The sequence below is a fragment of the Eulemur rufifrons genome, chromosome 7 (genome assembly GCF_041146395.1).
Source record: "Eulemur rufifrons isolate Redbay chromosome 7, OSU_ERuf_1, whole genome shotgun sequence".
Lineage (NCBI taxonomy): Eukaryota > Metazoa > Chordata > Mammalia > Primates > Lemuridae > Eulemur > Eulemur rufifrons.
Genome location: NC_090989.1, coordinates 260,634,004 through 260,651,667, shown reverse-complemented (window position 1 = coordinate 260,651,667; position 17,664 = coordinate 260,634,004). Strand labels below are relative to the sequence as shown.

Below are 17,664 nucleotides of genomic sequence, written 5' to 3'. Positions count from 1 at the left end.
CTCGATTCTAAAGTAAGCATTCAGAAAATCCAGATATGCTAATTAAAATTTGTTTAGATGACCGTTGCAATGAAAACGCAAAATGTTTAAAATTCTCATAGAGGACTCAGATATAATCCCTCAACAGTATGTATAAAGATTCTATCTAGTTTGACAAACACTGATTTTGTTCAGCCTCTCATGTTATAAATGAGCAACCTATATTCTAAGGTCACAAGTGAGAGAGCCGGGACTCAAATCTATGGATCCTATTTGTTTTAGTAATATTAATGGTAAAATATAATACATGATGTTATAGTGATGTAATAAAAGCAGACACTTAGAATGAGCTTCCATGTTCCAGGCAGTAAGTTATTAGGCATTATTAACTGGATCATTCTTTTTAAGGCCCCCATGACATGACGTACTGCTATTTCCTCATGTTATGCCTGGGGAACTTGATGCACAGAGAGGTTACATAATTTGTCTGAGGTCCACACTGCTAGTAAGGAGCACGGAAAGGTTCAAATCCAGACAATCTGACTCCGGAGTTGGTACTCTAAATTACTATGTCAGATTGCCTTGCATCATTATTTTTGCTATCCTTCATCTCAAATCTTGAAGATTCTGACTTCTTCCTTGCCTTTCCCCTGCTTCCCACGGTTGTTCTCAAGTCTTGGTGTTCCCCAGTCTTCTGTGGTCATCCTTATCCTCATTTCCTAGCTACTGTGTGGTCCAGGTCCCCTGCCCCTTCTCAGCTTGGTAGCAGTGGCCCACTTGGTGGGAAAGTGTCTCTGCCATGGTTTGGCCGTGCTGTGTGTCCAGTAGTGAGTAGTGGAAAGAATCATACCATCTTGACGGTATGGAGAGGGGAGCTCAGGGGTGGTCCAGTTCAAACTTTGTATTTTACAGATGAGAAAGCAGAGGCAAAAATCAGGGAAGGCATTTCTCCAACGTCATGCACCCAGCAAGCCAGCTGGGACAAGAGGCTGAGATCTTGGAGACTTAGGCCAGGTGCTGTTCCATCCTATAACAGTGACATTTCTTCCCTCTCCCAAATTCTTTGCAGCTGCACGACAATGCCCAGCTTGGAGGTGGAGGAAATCGCAGGAAAGAGCTTTTCCATGCTTACTCAGGGAAGGAATCGGGAGCACAGTGTCCTGGCACAGGATGTGGGGTTGGGTCATTTATACTGGGCCAGTCTCCACTAGTCTTGAGCTTCTTGCTTCTTGCTTAATCTTGCTTATGGGTTTAAAGGTGTTAGGATTAGAGAGATAGGCGGGCTTAGCCAAAGGCAACTTGGATCCTTGGAGCAGAGTTGAAGAAGGGAAGTAGGGACACAACACCCTGATACAAAAGTGCTCTTTTAGATGCTATACTGCGGCTGCTAGCCTGTTTTTGTTACGTCACTTTCCGATTTCTAACAGAAGTGTACTTAGCTGAATCAGAAAGAAAGGTGGTTTATTTCAGGTCACTGATGCTTACTTAGATTGTCAGGGTTGGAAAGATCTGGCCTGCCCCTTGTATAGTTGACGGAACTGGGGTTCAGAGGGGCACAGGGGTCCAGAGTGGGTCACTCATGAAAGTAGCACTAGACCAGATCTCCAGGTGCGGGCCCTGTTTAGCAGGCTTTGCTTTAACTGCACGAAAGGTTTTATCTCATTGATGCTTAAGTTCTGACTGGTAGCTACTTCCCAGTTCACTTGGCTTAGATTTCTCCACTGTATTGTTTAGGCATTGGAACCTGTTAAGGGTTTTGGTGCCAGAACCAGCCCCACCCATTAGGTAGGGGAAGGAGTTGCCCACGGTGCATGGAAATTCATTGCTTGTGTCCCTTCTCCTGAGATCCTAGAGTGTAAATACTTGGCCCCAGAGCCCAGCACAGAGCCTGGCACCTGGGAAATGCTTAATAATGTGCTGAGTGAGTGAGTGTTAAATGTGTTAATGGGCCATTAGTTTGCAGGTCTTGAGGAGGCTCTCCTGCTCTGGGAAGAATAGAAAGAATATGTAAAAGCCTGTATGCTGCTGCCAGGGAGCTGAGGAAGACTATGTAAAAGCCCAGGGCTGAGCCATCCTGGAGCAACTGTGTTGAAAGACAGCATTTGACCTTTCACTCTGTGTCCTTGTCTGCTGGTGACTCTGAGGGACCCTTCTCCTGGGCCCCCTTTGTGCAGACTCATGGGGCCCATCAGCCCCTATGAGTTAGTTTTCCACTGTTTCTGTTGGGCAAAGAATACATTGAATTGAGTTGCGAAAGTTGGGGTGCAAAGCTCAGTTTGGGTCCAAAGTAACAGTTAACTTGTGTGGGTGGTATGCACTCAACACAAACAGGGCTGGGGACAGTAAAGGGGAGGGACTTCAGAGTTTTCGGGATCCTCCTCTGGTTTTAGGCTGGGCCAGAGGCCAAGGTCCCTGTGGAACAGATGGGACAAAGTGAGGGTGGCCATATGGCCCCTTTTCTTTTGCCTTTGCCATTCATTTTCTCAAATAGATCTGCCTAGCCATGTGGCTGGGAAAATAGCTAATTATAATTTTTGCATAAATTAGAGTACCACTATTTGAATATTCTTTAAGGATAAGAAATAAGCTATGAAAAAAATCAAAACTCCTTATTTATTAGCATTTAGAGAATTTTGCAGGGTAGATGGAACCTCTCTGCATCCCTTCCCCACTTCCAGTTTCACCTGACACATTCCTTTTCTTTCCTTAGTCCCGGGCTGGCAGAAATAGTTATGATTCCAAGCTTGGCTTGGCACCGTGCACCTCAGTGGCCTAGGAAAACTCTTTTCTCCTGAACTTTAGTTTTCCCTTCTATAAAAATGAAGAAAGTGAAAGCAAATAGCCATTTGATATTTCATGTGGGTGAAGATTTACTGAACATCTGTTACTTGTGGGATGGTGTGCTGGGCAGATAGTGGTGAACCAGACTGATGTGATCCCTGCCCTCAGAGAGCTTGCAGTTCAGTGAGGGAAGCAGATACGAAACACATCACCACCTAAGTGAAATATCATCGTACACTGTGATGGAGAAAAAACCAGACATACCATAGTACTGTGTTAGATCCTAGAAAATGTGGATCTGGACTTCATTTAGAATGGCGGGTCATGACGTTTAAGCTGAGAGCCCTGAAGTTCAAGCAGCAGTGAGCTAGCAGAAGATCAGAGGCTCAGAGATCGGGACCATCCATTCCAGGCAGAGACTGGAGTGCATGTTCCTGGGTCCAGGAACTTCTCGAATCCAGTGGCACTGGTGGAGTGGATGACAACTGTCTGGGGAAAAGGTGGGAGTGAAAGGGCCAGATCATGTGGGGCCTTGCATCTGGGGAAGGGCAGTGGAATTTTATTTTACGTGCAGAAGGAGTTGCTGAAGTAGGTGGGCCACAGTCATGAGGGTCAGTCTTGTGGTTCTTGGCACTGAGGGAACTTGAATGATGACAGTCCAAGGAACCAGTTATAATCATTACACACATATGTACCATTTTATACTCTTTTTTTCTTTCATTTAACATTATTTGGTATGTGTGTTCCCATATTTTCAAATAATCTTCTTATTTATAATAGCGATCCCTGATGTATAGGCTGCGTTCTGTAGTTTTGAAAGTAGTATTTTTATATTCATTATCTTTGTGATTCTCATAGCAATGCTGAGAGGTATGTATTAAAATTTCTGCTTCACAGGTGAAGAAAGTATTGTTACTAAGTTAATAAGAGGAGATTCTAGATCTTTTGGCTCCAAATATACCATGGGATGGCTTTGCTGTAATCCATCAACTCCGTTTTTATAAGGTCAAACCCTATTGCCAACATTGAGATTGTTCCCAGTGTTTGCCATAACGAATGAATTACTATAAAGATTTCATACGTACAATCTTTTCTTACTTTTGTATTATCTCCTTAGGCCAAAAATCTCAGGAGTAGGCTTACTAGGTAAAAGGGAAATGGCCCTTGAAGTGAAGGACCAGATGTCCTTCGAAAGGATCCAGGCAACTTAAAGAGCCACCATCAATGCATGAGGCTTTATAGTTCCTGGAGGGCAGGCCTGGTTTTTAAAAATTGTTTCTCCTCCCCCTAGCATTTTCTCTGATTTGATCTTTGAGATTTCACTTACAGTTTTCCCAGGTCTAATTGAGGGGTGTGGTGCCAGGCATGGGTCTAAAATTAATTTTTCTTCACATTCATATCATGTCATTCCAGCAGCTTCTATTAACAGTGATTCCTTTTCTACTTATTTTTGGGACATTTGTTAAGATCTTATCTGTGTAAAGGGCTGTGTTGGAGTTATTCATTGGTCGTGTGATAAGTATTTTTTATTTTGGTGCTCACAGAGCCCAGAGTGTGCTCTTACTTTGAGGAACATTCTGATGTCTGGGGGAGCTCAATGTCTCCCACTCTCTTTTTGCCTCTCAGAATATCCTTTGATGTTTTTATCTATGTCTTTTTCCCGTTGAATCTTATCACCTTACTGAGCTCTGGAAAGTATTCCATCACTATTTTAAGTGAAATTGTGTTAAATTTATAGAAGTTAGCTTGGGAAATTTGAATATTAGATGTTCAATTGGCATTTTCCTTTATTTATCTTATTAAAGTTATATGGTTTTCTTTTATATAAGAATTACATATCGGACATTGATACCTAAGGTTTTTTGTTTGCTTATGTGTCTGTTCTTGCTATGAGTAGTAGTATTCTATCCTCCCCACATTATATTAATTTAACTGGTTTACACAGGCTTATAGCAGCTCTGTTATTTTGGAGAATTTACCTTCGGTCTGATTAATTCACCTGTACTTTCAAATCATTTGCAGCTTTCTAGTTAATTTTGTGGGTTCTCTTAGATTTTTCACCATGCTGTTAACAGAAAGAATATTTTCATCACTTCCTTTCTGATGTTTATTCTTGTTTCTTTTTTTCATGCCCCATTGTAATCTCAACTATCTTTGGCTCAATTCTAAGAAATGATAACTTATTTTTTTTGGCATGAACTGAATTATTTTGGCTACCATTATTCAGAAGACTCTTGGCCATAGCCAGATTTTATCCTGTTGGTTTTCTGTGTTTTTTGAACATGGTCCTTGCCCTGCCCCCCCTTTAATTAATAGGGATAAATTTCCAGGGTTTAAGAGCACCGTGACTGTATCCTTAGGCTAGGTAGCTAAATGCATTCACAGAGTGACTGAATTGTGGTATATGAACATTTGCAGCCAGCAGCAAAAGTCAGGGATGAATACTGAAGTGGACAGTGAACATCTGTGGTATGTGAGTTTGGCACGGCTCTGAATGATTATTCCAGAATGGTTTCATGCATACTGGATAACATGGTGATGGTGATGATAATGACACCTGTGATGGGCTGGACTCTGCTAAGCCTTTTATATTAAATGACATTTAATCCTCACAAAGCTCTAGAGCAGTGGTTCTTAATGGGGGGAATTCTTCCCCTACCCACCAGGGGCATTTGATCATGTGTGGAGACATTTTTAGTTTTCATCATTCTGGAGGTGTGTGTGCTGCTGGTAGCTACAGGTAGAGGCCAGAGATGCTGCTAAACATCCTACAGTTCGTAGGAGAGGCCCCCACTACAATTATCTGGCTCCAAATGTCGATAGTACTGCTATTGAGAAAACCTGCTCTAGAGGTGCTTGCTTGTATTATCCCTGTGTTATAGTTGAGGAAGAATGAAATGGGAAGTGTGTAGTGATGCTTTGGTGCTCTCTGGAGCAGCTTTGATTTTGGAGAGAAACACCCTTTAAAAACAGTGTTCCTCCTTATCTTCCTACCCCATGGTGGGGGGTGGTATGGAATGGGGTGTGTAGGGACCAAAGCAAGATTTAGAAGCATTTTCTATAGGAATTGATAATGGTAAAGGATCAACCTTATTTCCAAGCTGTTTATGAGGGCCCGTGTTTAGGAAAAGTGCTGAGCTTAGAGAGGGAGGAGAAATCTGGTTTTGTTAATGAGTGTAGCCAGAATGGCATTCCTGGAAGAAGTCAAGTTAGGTTTCTACCGGGAGGTTATTAGGAAAAGAAATACCTAGAACATTCTCTGAGTATGGAACGTGAGTTCTTTGTTCAATGATAGAAATAATTTTAGAGGTCTGGGGTAAAAGGGCATAAATTAAATTTTATCTCTCATGAGTTCTTGGTTTGAGTGTGTAAGCTTTGGCCGTAGTCTCTTTGTTCATTCATTCATGTTAGTGTCTCACTCAGCAAGGACTTGGAAAGATCAGGAGTCTACATTCTCTGTCAGTGAGTGCAGAGGGCGTTACGAGGTTGGGTGCTTAATGGCTAAGAACAGGGGGCCTTGGGTCAGACTGGCTTTGAACCCCGGCTCTGCCAGTTACCAGTCTTGTATCTTTGGGCAATTTATTAACTCTTTGAGCCTCTGTTTTCTCGTCTGTAAAATGTGTATAGTAATAGTACTAATTAGGGTTTGAATATTAAATGAGTTAATGCTTATAAGGCACTTAGAACACTGGGACAAAGTAAGACCTTTTTAAGTATTAGCCATTATTATTATTAGCAATCTTTTTCTTACCTCTTTCCCTGATCTGCTTATACCCACTGACTTCAGCTGCTGGAATTGGTTTCTCAGAGTTTCTTTATGTCTTTTACTGTCAGTGTCTTGGGGAAGATCATTCATTTTTTTCAGCCCACCAACATTTTTTCAACATCTGCTGCCCTACAGGCTCCTAGATGTGGGGGCTGCAGAGATGTCCAAACATAAGCCTTGATTCATTGGGTCAGATCAGTGCTCCACAGGGCTGGGAAGTGTTAGGTTTCACTTACGTGGCATATCTTGAAAGAGATATGTCCCAAACATAGCTGTCTGAGAGGCAGCATGATGGGTACAGAAGAACAAATTTAGGGGTCAGTAGATCTAGGTTCAAAAGGTGCAGTCTCTCATGGCTCATAAGTATTCCAAACCTCAGTTTCTTTGCTTCTAAAACGGTAATGATACAACCTACCTCGTGGGGTTATCATGAATTAGATATTGGAGATGAGATACACAAAACTCCCTGAGTACACAGTAGGTGCTTAGCATTGGCTGCAAGTATTATAAATCTACAGGCCACGAGTTCATCTTACCTCTATGGAAACTGTTGATGTTTTTAGACCATTTCACCTTAGAGGGGCCATTTCCTACCTGAGCTACCTGCTGTGTCAAAATTTCATGTGGCCTCCTGAATTGGGCAGAGCTGGCTGCTAATTTCAACCCTGCCACTGACTAGCTGTGTGATTTACCCTTCCTGGAGCCTTAGCCTTGCCACATATAAAATGGAGACAGTAGTGGTTCCTACCTCACTGGGTTGTTCTGAGGATTAAATGAAGTAATCCTTATAAAATGTGCCTAGTACACATTGAGCTCTAAATAAATGGTAGCTACTAATTATCCTGAAATAATAAATGCAAATGATAGTTTCAGAGCTTGAAGGTTGATGACTATTCATCTGACTCATACTCTTCATTTTATTTTGTGTTTTTTCCTGAGTTCATTATTCTCTTCTGAATTCATTTACAGTTATGCCATTTGTAAAAAGTTTTATTCTTGTCTCTGGTAATATTTGTAAGTGATTTTATTTAGTTGCAAGCTTGGGATGCATATAATTTTGCATTCTGCTTTTTTCACCTAATATTATATGGTTAACAGTGTCTGTGTCTCATAAACATTGTTGTAATGACTGCATAATATGTTGTCGAGTAGATGTACCATAATTTAATCATTTCCCTATTGCTGAGCAATTAAGTTGTTTCTGATATTTTGCAATTATAATGTTTCAATGAGTGAATAACTTCATGCGTACTGCTTTTTGATATTTTAAATTTAGTTCCCTAGGATGAATTCCCAGGAAGATTACTTGGGCAAAGGGGATAAACATGACTTTTGAATACATATTGCCAAATTGCTTTCCCAAAGGGCTCAACTGATTTCTATTTCCATGTTCATTATTTTATAAACTTCAGTTCATTCCCTTACTCAACAAACATTTTTAAGCACTTATCATGTGGCAGGCTCAGTTAGATGAGAGTGACCCTAGGGGAGAAGCTCATAGATAAATAGGGCCCCTGCTGTGCCAAGTGCTGATAAAGGCATAGAGCACCTGGGGAGCTCAGAGGAGGGAGTCCCAGCTCAGCTGGTTGAGAAGTTTGTTTTCATAGAGTCATGGTTGTGTTCTTTGGCAGAAAGGAAATTGCATTTCTTCCCTTTCACCCCACCCAGCTTTATTGAGGCATAACTGAAAAATAAAAATTATATATATTTAAGGTATACAACATGATATTTTTTTGATATACATACATGTCAACTTAAAAATATTACAGAATCAAAAGATGTTCTCAATAAAAAAAAAAAAACAAGAAGGAAAAGGCTGAATGTCATTTGCAAACTTAGAGATTTCAGTGTATGTTGACTCTGGGATTATTTACAGAAATATTAGCAAGACCAGCCAGCCCCATCTTTTTTCTTGAGGACCTCATTGTAAGCATGCTTTCTTCCAGAGACGGATCCATTTGCCTTTTCTTTTCCTTTCTCATGCGCTGCTGTCTACACAAATTATTCTTTATAGTTTTATGGTAACAGTGTATTTTTTGTTCCATGAGAGAAGTAATACTTGCTCATTATGGAAAATTTAGAAAACACAGGAAAGTATTAAAAACATTACCTATGTTCTTATCATCCTAGTACATCCTCTGTTATTATCTTGATGTATTGCCTTCCAAAAAGATCTTAAAAAGAGTTTAATGTAGAATGATATCAAAAGTCTTTGGAAATTAAGAACTGGTTATTTAAAATATCAGAAATCAAACAGCAAATAAACAAACAAACAAAAAATCCCCAAACGATCTGAAACACCAGCAATAGCAGAAAGGTTATATTATGATCAATCATAGAATGAAACATCCAGTGCCCATTAAAAGCCATATATTAGGGGACTATTTTATGTAGTGAAAAGTGCTCCCGGTATGATGTTAATTGAAAAAGCAGGATACAATATTATATATGCTGTATAATCTCAATTTTGTAGAGAAAAATATTATTTATGTTTGCATAAAAAAAGACAAAGGATATTAACAGAGAACCATTGTTAATTCAGTTTACTAGGAATTATCTTTGGGAGATAGGATTATGGGTGATTTATATTTACCTTTTTTAAAACTTTTCTGCAATTTTTTAATTTTCAAATTTTCCACAATAAAAATATATAGACTTGAAGATCAAGAAAAACCTGCTTTAGGAACAAAGAAAAAAAAAAAGAGATTTTATACCAGTGTGTTCTTTGGTTTTGTGACTCTGAAGCCACAGTTATAATTACTCTTAAACACAAGGCCCCGTGACTCTTTACGGGCTCTTTGGTGTTCCTCCTAATTAGAATGTTGGAATCTAGAAATGAAAGGAGTGGGGGAAGTGAGAGACTTCAGGCAGTGTAACTAGCTGTCCGAACACCACTGGTTCCATTAAATTATATCTAGTGATTTCCATCTTGTTCCTCTGCTGATGCAGCACCTGGGAACTCACTGAGGCAGGGTTTTCTGTGAGAGAAACCTCATTGTTTTAACCAGTGGATCCTACTTGGCCTTCTAACTCACTGGAGAAGATGGCGACCAGTCCTGGATGGCTGGGGAAGGACTTCGCACTCTTCCTAGCTCTTTCCAGTCCTGGGTGCACACAGGTCGATGTGGAACTGCATGTGAATTTCCACTGTCCTTTGAAATCTTCTTCTCAGCCCCACAGGGAGCAACTTTGTGTGCAGTTGAAGGAGCGGGGTGGTTTGTATTTAGCACAGCAGGTTACCTTGGTCCTCTCCCTTCAACAACAGTGGTTACATACCTGGCACTGTGCTAAGGCTGGGAATGCAAAGATACCTGCCTTTAGGGTGCTCTTAGTGTAGTGAGGAAGCCAGGGGTAGAAACATGATTTCAGGGCTCAAGGAAAATGCCGTGGGAGGAGTGTGCATGGGTTACCGTGGGAGCACAGGAGAAGACTTTCAGCTCAGGCTGAGGTTAAAGGAAATTATGCTTGATTGAGCCTTGCAGAATGAATAAAAGTGAGCCAGAGGAAGCAGGGTGGGAAGCAGCTTCCCTTACTTAAGGAAGGCACAGGGGAAAGGAATGGTATGTTACAAGGTGAGAATGGAAACAATTAAATGCTATTAAAGCTTAGAGAGTGATGGGAGAGACTGGGGAAGTTTGATCAATTGTGAAAGGAACTTTTCTTTGGATTTCCCAAAGTCCAGTGGCATTAAATGTCCGTGTTATTTTTTTAAATTCATGGTATTGTTTTATTTTCCACTCAGTGTCAGCTGCTCCTGGAAGTGGCCTGGCCTCTATTTATCTTCCTGATCCTGATCTCTGTTCGGCTGAGCTACCCACCTTACGAACAACATGAATGTGAGTAACCGTGGATGCTGCCTGAGGCCAGCGGCTGGGGAAATCTAGGCAGTGAACATGGGCTAAATTTGGTTTTTCCAAAGATGCTCTCTTTAGGAAATGCCACAAATGGTTTGGAACAGAAAAATCTAGGTTTCTGGTTTTCTGAGAAGGTGTGAACTCAGGAGACTGTATGAATGGTGATGACTAATGAATGGTGATAATAGTAATTATAACAATAGCCGACATCTGTTTCACACATTTTAAATGATGAAAATAAAGTAACCTTACTGATAGTTCAGAAAGTGGTGATTAAAAAGCACCCTTAAGGCAATGGCTCGACATCCAGTCTTTTCCATATGCATTATGTCTTAATCACACAGTTAGGAATTATGAAACACATAATTGTAAGCAGCATTTGTGTAGAACTTCTCAGTTTGACTAACATTATTTTATTTGATTCTCATAGAAACATTGAATAGTAGACTTTATTATTAGTATCATTTGCGTACTTTCTCGATAAGTAAATTGGGGCTCAGAGAGGTGCAGGGACTTGTCCAAGGTCACACATCTAGTGAGTGATAGAGATGAAATAAAACTCAGGTCACTGACTGTCAATCGCGTGTTTGGGTGATGACCTTTACAGTGAGCTTAGGAAGTACAGTAGCGGCTACAACACAAGCTCCAGGTGTTGGGTTGTCTGGGTTCAAATCCTGGCTTCGGCATTCACTAGGCATATTACCTTGTACAAGTGACTTTAGCTTCTTTTTAAAAAGGGAATAGTAATACCTATCTCATACAATTATTGTTGGTGTTAGCATCCTACCGTCGCATTCTTTCTCTTATGTACGACTGGGCTCAATGGATGGATTGACACTGAAGAAATGTCCAAATAGAAGAGATCAACATTTATGAGGAGGTTTAGGTGGGACCCCAGATTCACTACCCCAGTGATTTTTCCTGCCACTAAGCAGCTCCGCCCACACCCCCACCAGACCCATAGGCTTACGGGATACTGTTCTTCCAGGAAAGCGATGGGGCCGGGCCACCCATCAGTTGTGTTTCTTGGTCAGGTCCCTGCTCTCTTACGGCAAATAGCAGCAGTTATTTACATGCTAATCTGCTAATACACATCATACATTTCAAGTTAAACATACACACACATACACAACCTCAACAACACTCTCCTAGATGTGATTTTCTGATTTTACAGAAAAGGAAAGGAGCATAAAATGAAATCTTTACTCAGTTTATATGCCTGTGAGGGAATTCTGTTTTCTTTTTTGGAACCCCAAAGAGATTTTGTTGATTGATGAACAAATACATACTTGATTTTATTTAAACATTACTCCAAGCCCCACTGGAGTACATGTTTTAGGGCAAACTCAGCTTTTTCAGCCACTAGACTATTTTCTTTCTGGAATGATCACAAGCAGGCAAGATAGTATAGTGGAAAAAGCTTAGACTTTGGCATCAGACAAATTGGGGTTTGTTTGAATCTTGCCTCTGTCCCTCACTGAGTTTGTGATCTTGGGCAAGTTGTTGGGTTTTGATCCAGATTTCTCTGACTCCATACCGTGGATTTTCAGGTATGTTGTGAAATTCCTGTGTGTGTAGGAGGCAGATAAGACTTTTCCTGTATATCTGTGCACTTTTTGCAACCTGACCTTCTGTTCTCATTACCATCCAGGGACTTAGTTGGAAGGGCAGAGTTGAAAGCTATGGTGAAGCTTGCAGAGGTGTCTTGTCTCTGGGAACAAAGGACTTGTATAACATTCTTCCCTATAAATCTTTTCCAGTTCAGATTAGAGTGATCAGGGTTGTAATAACTTTCCTGGGTCACAGGAGTCCATTATGATATTTGATTGTCATCCTTTACACCCAGTGCTATTCCTCATCCTGCTTTTGTTTGCAAATAAGATGGGCACAACATACGAGGAAGAACCTTTGCTTCCACCACCAAGGAATAGTCTGAAATACCTTCACCATCACTGCTCTGTGCTGCCTTTGACCTACACCACCCTGTCCACAGTGCCAGTATCTCCTGGCATTGAGAGGGGAGAATCTTTTGGTCCTTCGAGTATTTGGTTGGGTTACATAAATATCCCCCGAATGAGGAACAGCTGACTTAGGCAAGAGGCCTTGTTTGGTTTTCCTTGAACTATTAACAGGGAGATAAGGAGACTAACTGAGTAAATGTTCAATGAGCCAGAGTCCCTGCAGATCAGATCTTGTCACATCCTTGCTTTGGATGTTGCCCCCCTGGTTGGAGTATGGATAGAAGAGAAAGATAGAAGGGCCCCAATACTGAAATGCAAAGTGCAGCAAGACCTGGCTTTGGGTTAACTTCTGGGGAAGATTCCGCTTGCACATTTGCATGAAAATAGAAAGATGAGTAAAACAAGGTTCTTGCTTCTGAGGAAGGTGGTAGCTGTGAGAGGAAGGAGTGTTCTGGCTGGACAATAGTAGAGTGAGAACTATTGTAGCCTCACCACCCTTGTGCCTGAAATATAGGGCCATTCATTGAGCCTTTGTCTGTGCCAGGCACTCTGCAAAAGTGCTTTGCCTGTAAGAGCTCGTGCTGTACTTACCACAGCCTTGTGCAGTTGATTGTATTTTTATCACCATTTTTCAGATGAGAAAACTGAGGGTTAGGGGGTCAGTGACTTGGCCAGAGTTGCTGCTTAGCAAGTTGCAGGGACTGGACAGGAATCCCTGGGACTGGGCCTGATCCCAAAGCTGTTGGAGCTGCTTGCTCTTTACCACCGAGAGCTGTGGTTCTTCATGGCTGTTAACTCTTTTGGGGTCACAGGCAACCCTGAGAATACGAGGATAGCTGGAACTATGGCCTTTCTGTCCAAATAAGAACAGGCCCTTGTGTTAAGAGCCCCTTGACTGGGGCACATTTATCTTGATCCTCATAAACAGCACCCATGAATGCTTGCCACAGACCAAATAGTGCCAAACTGAATCGTAGGACTCAGCCCAAATGTACCCAATCATCCTGTTTGGAAGAAGCCCATCATAAAGAAGGCAGAGGAGAGCAAGGAGATGCCTTAGGGGATGGAGCCTCATTGTGTGTGTTCTTTTTTTTTTTTTTGAGACAGGGTCTCGCTATCTCACTCAGGCTGGAGTGCAGTGGCGTCATCATAGCTCACAGCAACCTCAAACTCCTGGGCTCAAGCGATCCTCCTGCCTCAGCCTCCCAAGTAGCTGAGACTACAGATGCTCACCACCACACCTGGCTAATTTTTTGTTTCTATTTTTAGTTGCCCAACTAATTTTTTCTACTTTTAGTAGAGGCGGGGTCTCACTCTTGCTCAGGCTGGTCTTGAACTCCTGACCTGAAGCAATCCTCCTGCCTTGGCCTCCCAGAGTGCTAGGATTGCAGGTGTGAGCCACCGCGCCTGGCCAGGGCCTCATTGTTTTGAAGAATGACAGAAAAATAACAAAACACATGAAGGTTCACAGATGACGTCTGATGCCAGATGTTTTTAGGTGCCCTTGAGGAGCTTTTGAGCTAGCAGAGGAGGTGAAACTAACAGATGTTTGGAAAACCAATGAGAGGAGAGTCGCTGGGGGGACTAAGAAGAGCTGGATTAGAAAGGAGGCTGCAGGTGTGAGGAAGGGGCTTGGACTGGGATCTGGAGATGTGGGTTCCACTCCTAGTCCTGCCTGCTGAGTCCCTGAGTGTCCTTCATAGGCCACTTTACTGTATTTTGCTCCTTGGAGTGTGAAGGAATTGGTTTAGCGCATCCCCGAGGCCCCTCTGTATCTCTGAGAGGTGAGGCTGGTGGTGGAAGATGAACTGGTGGTGACCAAGCACTTGCTGCAAGCCAGGTTTCTGTACATGGTCTAATCTAGACCCCTCTTTTCACTTCTCCAAGGTTGATGTCATGAACTCCATTCTCCAGATGATATCAAGTACATTAAGAATTGCTATCTGATGCCAAGTTTTCAACTCTGGGTTGAATTAGTCCAGAGGAGGCAGGAATCTGGGATGTGTGGAATGGGACAGACAGATTTGGGATGAAGCATTGTATGGGTAGAGTCTCAAAATCACTTAAAAGAATTGATGTTTCTCCCTGTTTTTTTCTTATTCTTGATTTTAACAGGCCACTTTCCAAATAAAGCCATGCCCTCTGCAGGAACACTTCCCTGGGTTCAGGGGATCATCTGCAACGCTAACAACCCCTGTTTCCGTTACCCAACTCCTGGTGAGGCTCCTGGGGTCGTTGGAAACTTTAACAAATCCATGTAAGTACCAGATCAGGTTTTCTTTCCCAAACTTGTCAGCCAATATTTTTACTTCCCTTCTTCTCTGGAGGATTTTGAATGGCCGGATTGGAGTGAAGTTGCTTTTGTAAAAGTTGTGTGATAAAGTCCGCAGAGTGAGGAAGGGAGAATTGCCACCGGGATTTAAGACTGTGGGACCTTACTTTGGTGGGTTTTAGGAGTAACAATGGTATGTAGCCCACAGCCCTGTGGTTGGGGACATTCCTCCAAACACTGGCTGGAAGCAGAGGAGAGAGACGTAGCACGTTAGCTCCATCTGTTAATCAGTCTACTTACTCAGCAGACATTTACTGCAGGTCTGAATCGGCTGGTTCTAGGAGCCAAGGGGCAGAGGCGGGTACAAAGATGCATGATGGAAGGGCCCCTGCCCTCAAGGAGCACACGGCCAAGGTTGGGAGAATTCTGTCCTCTCTCCATCAGGTCACCTCTGTCGCTGCCCTTACCAGACTGTGTCGTCTGCAGGTCTTTCTGTTCCCCAGGTGTGAGCTTCTTGAGCAGGGCAGGCTGCTGCTTCCCTTGTGTTTATATTCTTGGCTACTGGCTTCAATACCCCACATAAGTATGGGCTCAATAAGTGTCTGCCAAATGAGACATTGAAGATTCTTCAAATGCACAGAACCATGACGTGAATTAGAATGGACTAAGGATAGTGGGATATGTCTCGACAATTCCGAGGGAGCTGCAGTTGGGGCAGGCTGAGCCACATTATAATTTTCATGTACCATAGACTTTGTAGCATTCCCGGGCTGCTTCTTCCATACAAAAATATTAAATTGTATTTTATGATTGTGTTGATATAAAGATGAATATAATCCAGGCAAGATTCATTATTATGTATGCATTTTTATATTAATTTTTAATTCTGATTTTAAAAGAAATTAGAACATTTTTGTGTGCCCCTAGGAGTATCCTGGGCCCCAGGCTCTGACACTACTCTGCCCCATGGGATAAGTCGGTCCTCGGGGCATGGATGTGCATCTGCATGTATGTGCGTGTGTGTGTGTGTGTGTGTGTGTGTGTGTGTGAGATGGGCTGGGCCTTGAAGGGTGGTAAGATTTGGGTGTGTAGACACATGGGGAAGGGCACTGGGAGCAGGGATGATGGGTGGGTGGCCAGGAGCATAGGGTATCTGTGACATGGGCTGGGGGGAACCGTGAGCCAGGGCCTGCCTGTGGAGGGCCTGGAAGCCAGGCTGGGATGTGCACCTGGCAGTCATTTTCTGAAAGCGGGAGAGGCAGCTGGCCTAACTAGAGCTTTTCTTCTTTTCGTGCACCCTTTACAGTGTATCTCGCCTGTTCTCAGATGCCCGGAGGCTTCTTTTATATAGCCAGAAGGACACCAGCATGAAGGACATACACAAAGTTCTGAGAACATTACAGCAGATTGAGAATTCCGCCTCAAGTAAGCAAAAGCCTTCTGTGCGTTGGTTTGTAATTGGCAATTGACCTGCAGCAGGGAAAGAGGGCGGCTCAGGTGGCCTGGGGCTTGTTCCCTTTAGCTCCTCCCTGTGGGGTTTTCCTCCTCAGTGGCTGGGCTGCGGGGCCCCTCTGAAGGAGGTATTGCAGAAGAATCTAGGGGAAATGGTTGCCACCGTGATGTGCTAGTCTCCTGTGGGGAGACAGAGGAAACATCTGCAGAGAGGAACAGCGCAGGCTTGGCCTTGGGGACAGCGAGGGGTACAACTGTATTTTCTTTGGAGTTGGCCATATGGTTGCAGTGAATGGACAAGTTTATAGACAGGGGATACTTCTGTGCATATAATAGCAATTAAAGTTGAAATTTGATATGGATAAGTGAAAGTTAAGCGTTTGTTTCTAAAAAAGAAAATGCAATTCATCTTCCTCTAGTCATTTGACTTAGTCTGATGAGCATTTGAACTCTGATCTTTAAAAGTGAAATCTTTACCTGTGATCTGGTAAGTACCCAGGCAATTTATTGCATGCCGTCGAGGAAGTGTCTGAGGAGAGGCGGTTTGCTGACTGAGGCGTTGGCCGCCGAAGTCGCTGAGCAACCTCCCGGGCAGTGGCCTGCCAAGGGGACAGAGGCTGGCACGAGCAGTCCACTGGTGCAGTCAATAGTGGCACGAATGGTCTGTAAAGAATTTTAAAAAGTAACACAGCCGACTAAAAGTTGGTGTACTTTTTATTATCACCATGCACCGGTGGTTCTAAACAATGTCAATGATAAATTACTCCTCCTTGTCATGGGCCAACTACTGCCACTGCTCCAGGGAAGTCCTTTTTATTCAGTTTGGTGTTTGGGGAGGGTGGGAGGGGGCTGGTCTTTGCTCAAAGGCCACTCCATTTGGCAAAAGAAGGACTGGTATAAAATGCTAGAGTTTAAACCAGACTCAGATTTGAGCTTTCTCTGGGGCAGACAGAACTGTGCTTTCTTTCCTTGGGCAGGAAAAGAGACAATGGGCAATGTCGGGTCTGATGACAAAAGGAAGTGAAGATGTGTTGGGGGTGGCACAGAGGAGTTGTCTCTGCCCAGCAAAGAGAGGTGTGGCTGTACCTGGAGCTCCCTGTTGGGCCACTCCTGGCTGCATGTCCAGGCCATCTGGTTGTCCTGCACTCCAGTGTCTGTTCCCATGCAGGATACAGAGAGGTAGCAACCACGGATCAAAGCCTCAGTCCTTCCTGATCTACTGGCGGGCCCCTGCCTGGTTGACCAGGTACAGAGCCCAGGGTATTTCCTGTGTCACCGAGAGACAGTGTGGTGCAGTGGAAAGAGTGCCAGCCTGTATTACTTTGTGGTTGCGTGACTTTGTGAATGATTCAGCACCCTTTGAACCACCTCTTCTTATCTATAAAATGGGGATTATAGGAGAACCTATCTAGATCGTTATGAGGAATAAATGAGATAAAACATTTCATCACTTAAAAGCAGCATTTGGCATGTAGGAGGCACTTGGTGAATGTGAACTGGGATTCTTTTGGGGTGGTGACATGTCAGCAAAGCCATTTAACATCTCTGAGCCTTCATATCCTCAGCTATAAAATAATAGCTAACTTGCAATGTAGAAAA

At 42.9% G+C, this 17,664-nt stretch overlaps 1 protein-coding gene across 1 annotated transcript in view; it reads left to right on the top strand.

Moving 5' to 3' along the window:
- ABCA1 (ATP binding cassette subfamily A member 1) overlaps nt 1-17,664 on the top strand; it is a 128,391-nt gene that overhangs the window by 21,981 nt on the left and 88,746 nt on the right. Inside the window, exons 3-5 of the mRNA XM_069476646.1 lie at nt 10,269-10,362; nt 14,457-14,598; nt 15,920-16,038. Of these exons, the coding sequence (XP_069332747.1) occupies nt 10,269-10,362; nt 14,457-14,598; nt 15,920-16,038 (355 nt within the window). The remainder of the gene's footprint in view (nt 1-10,268; nt 10,363-14,456; nt 14,599-15,919; nt 16,039-17,664) is intronic.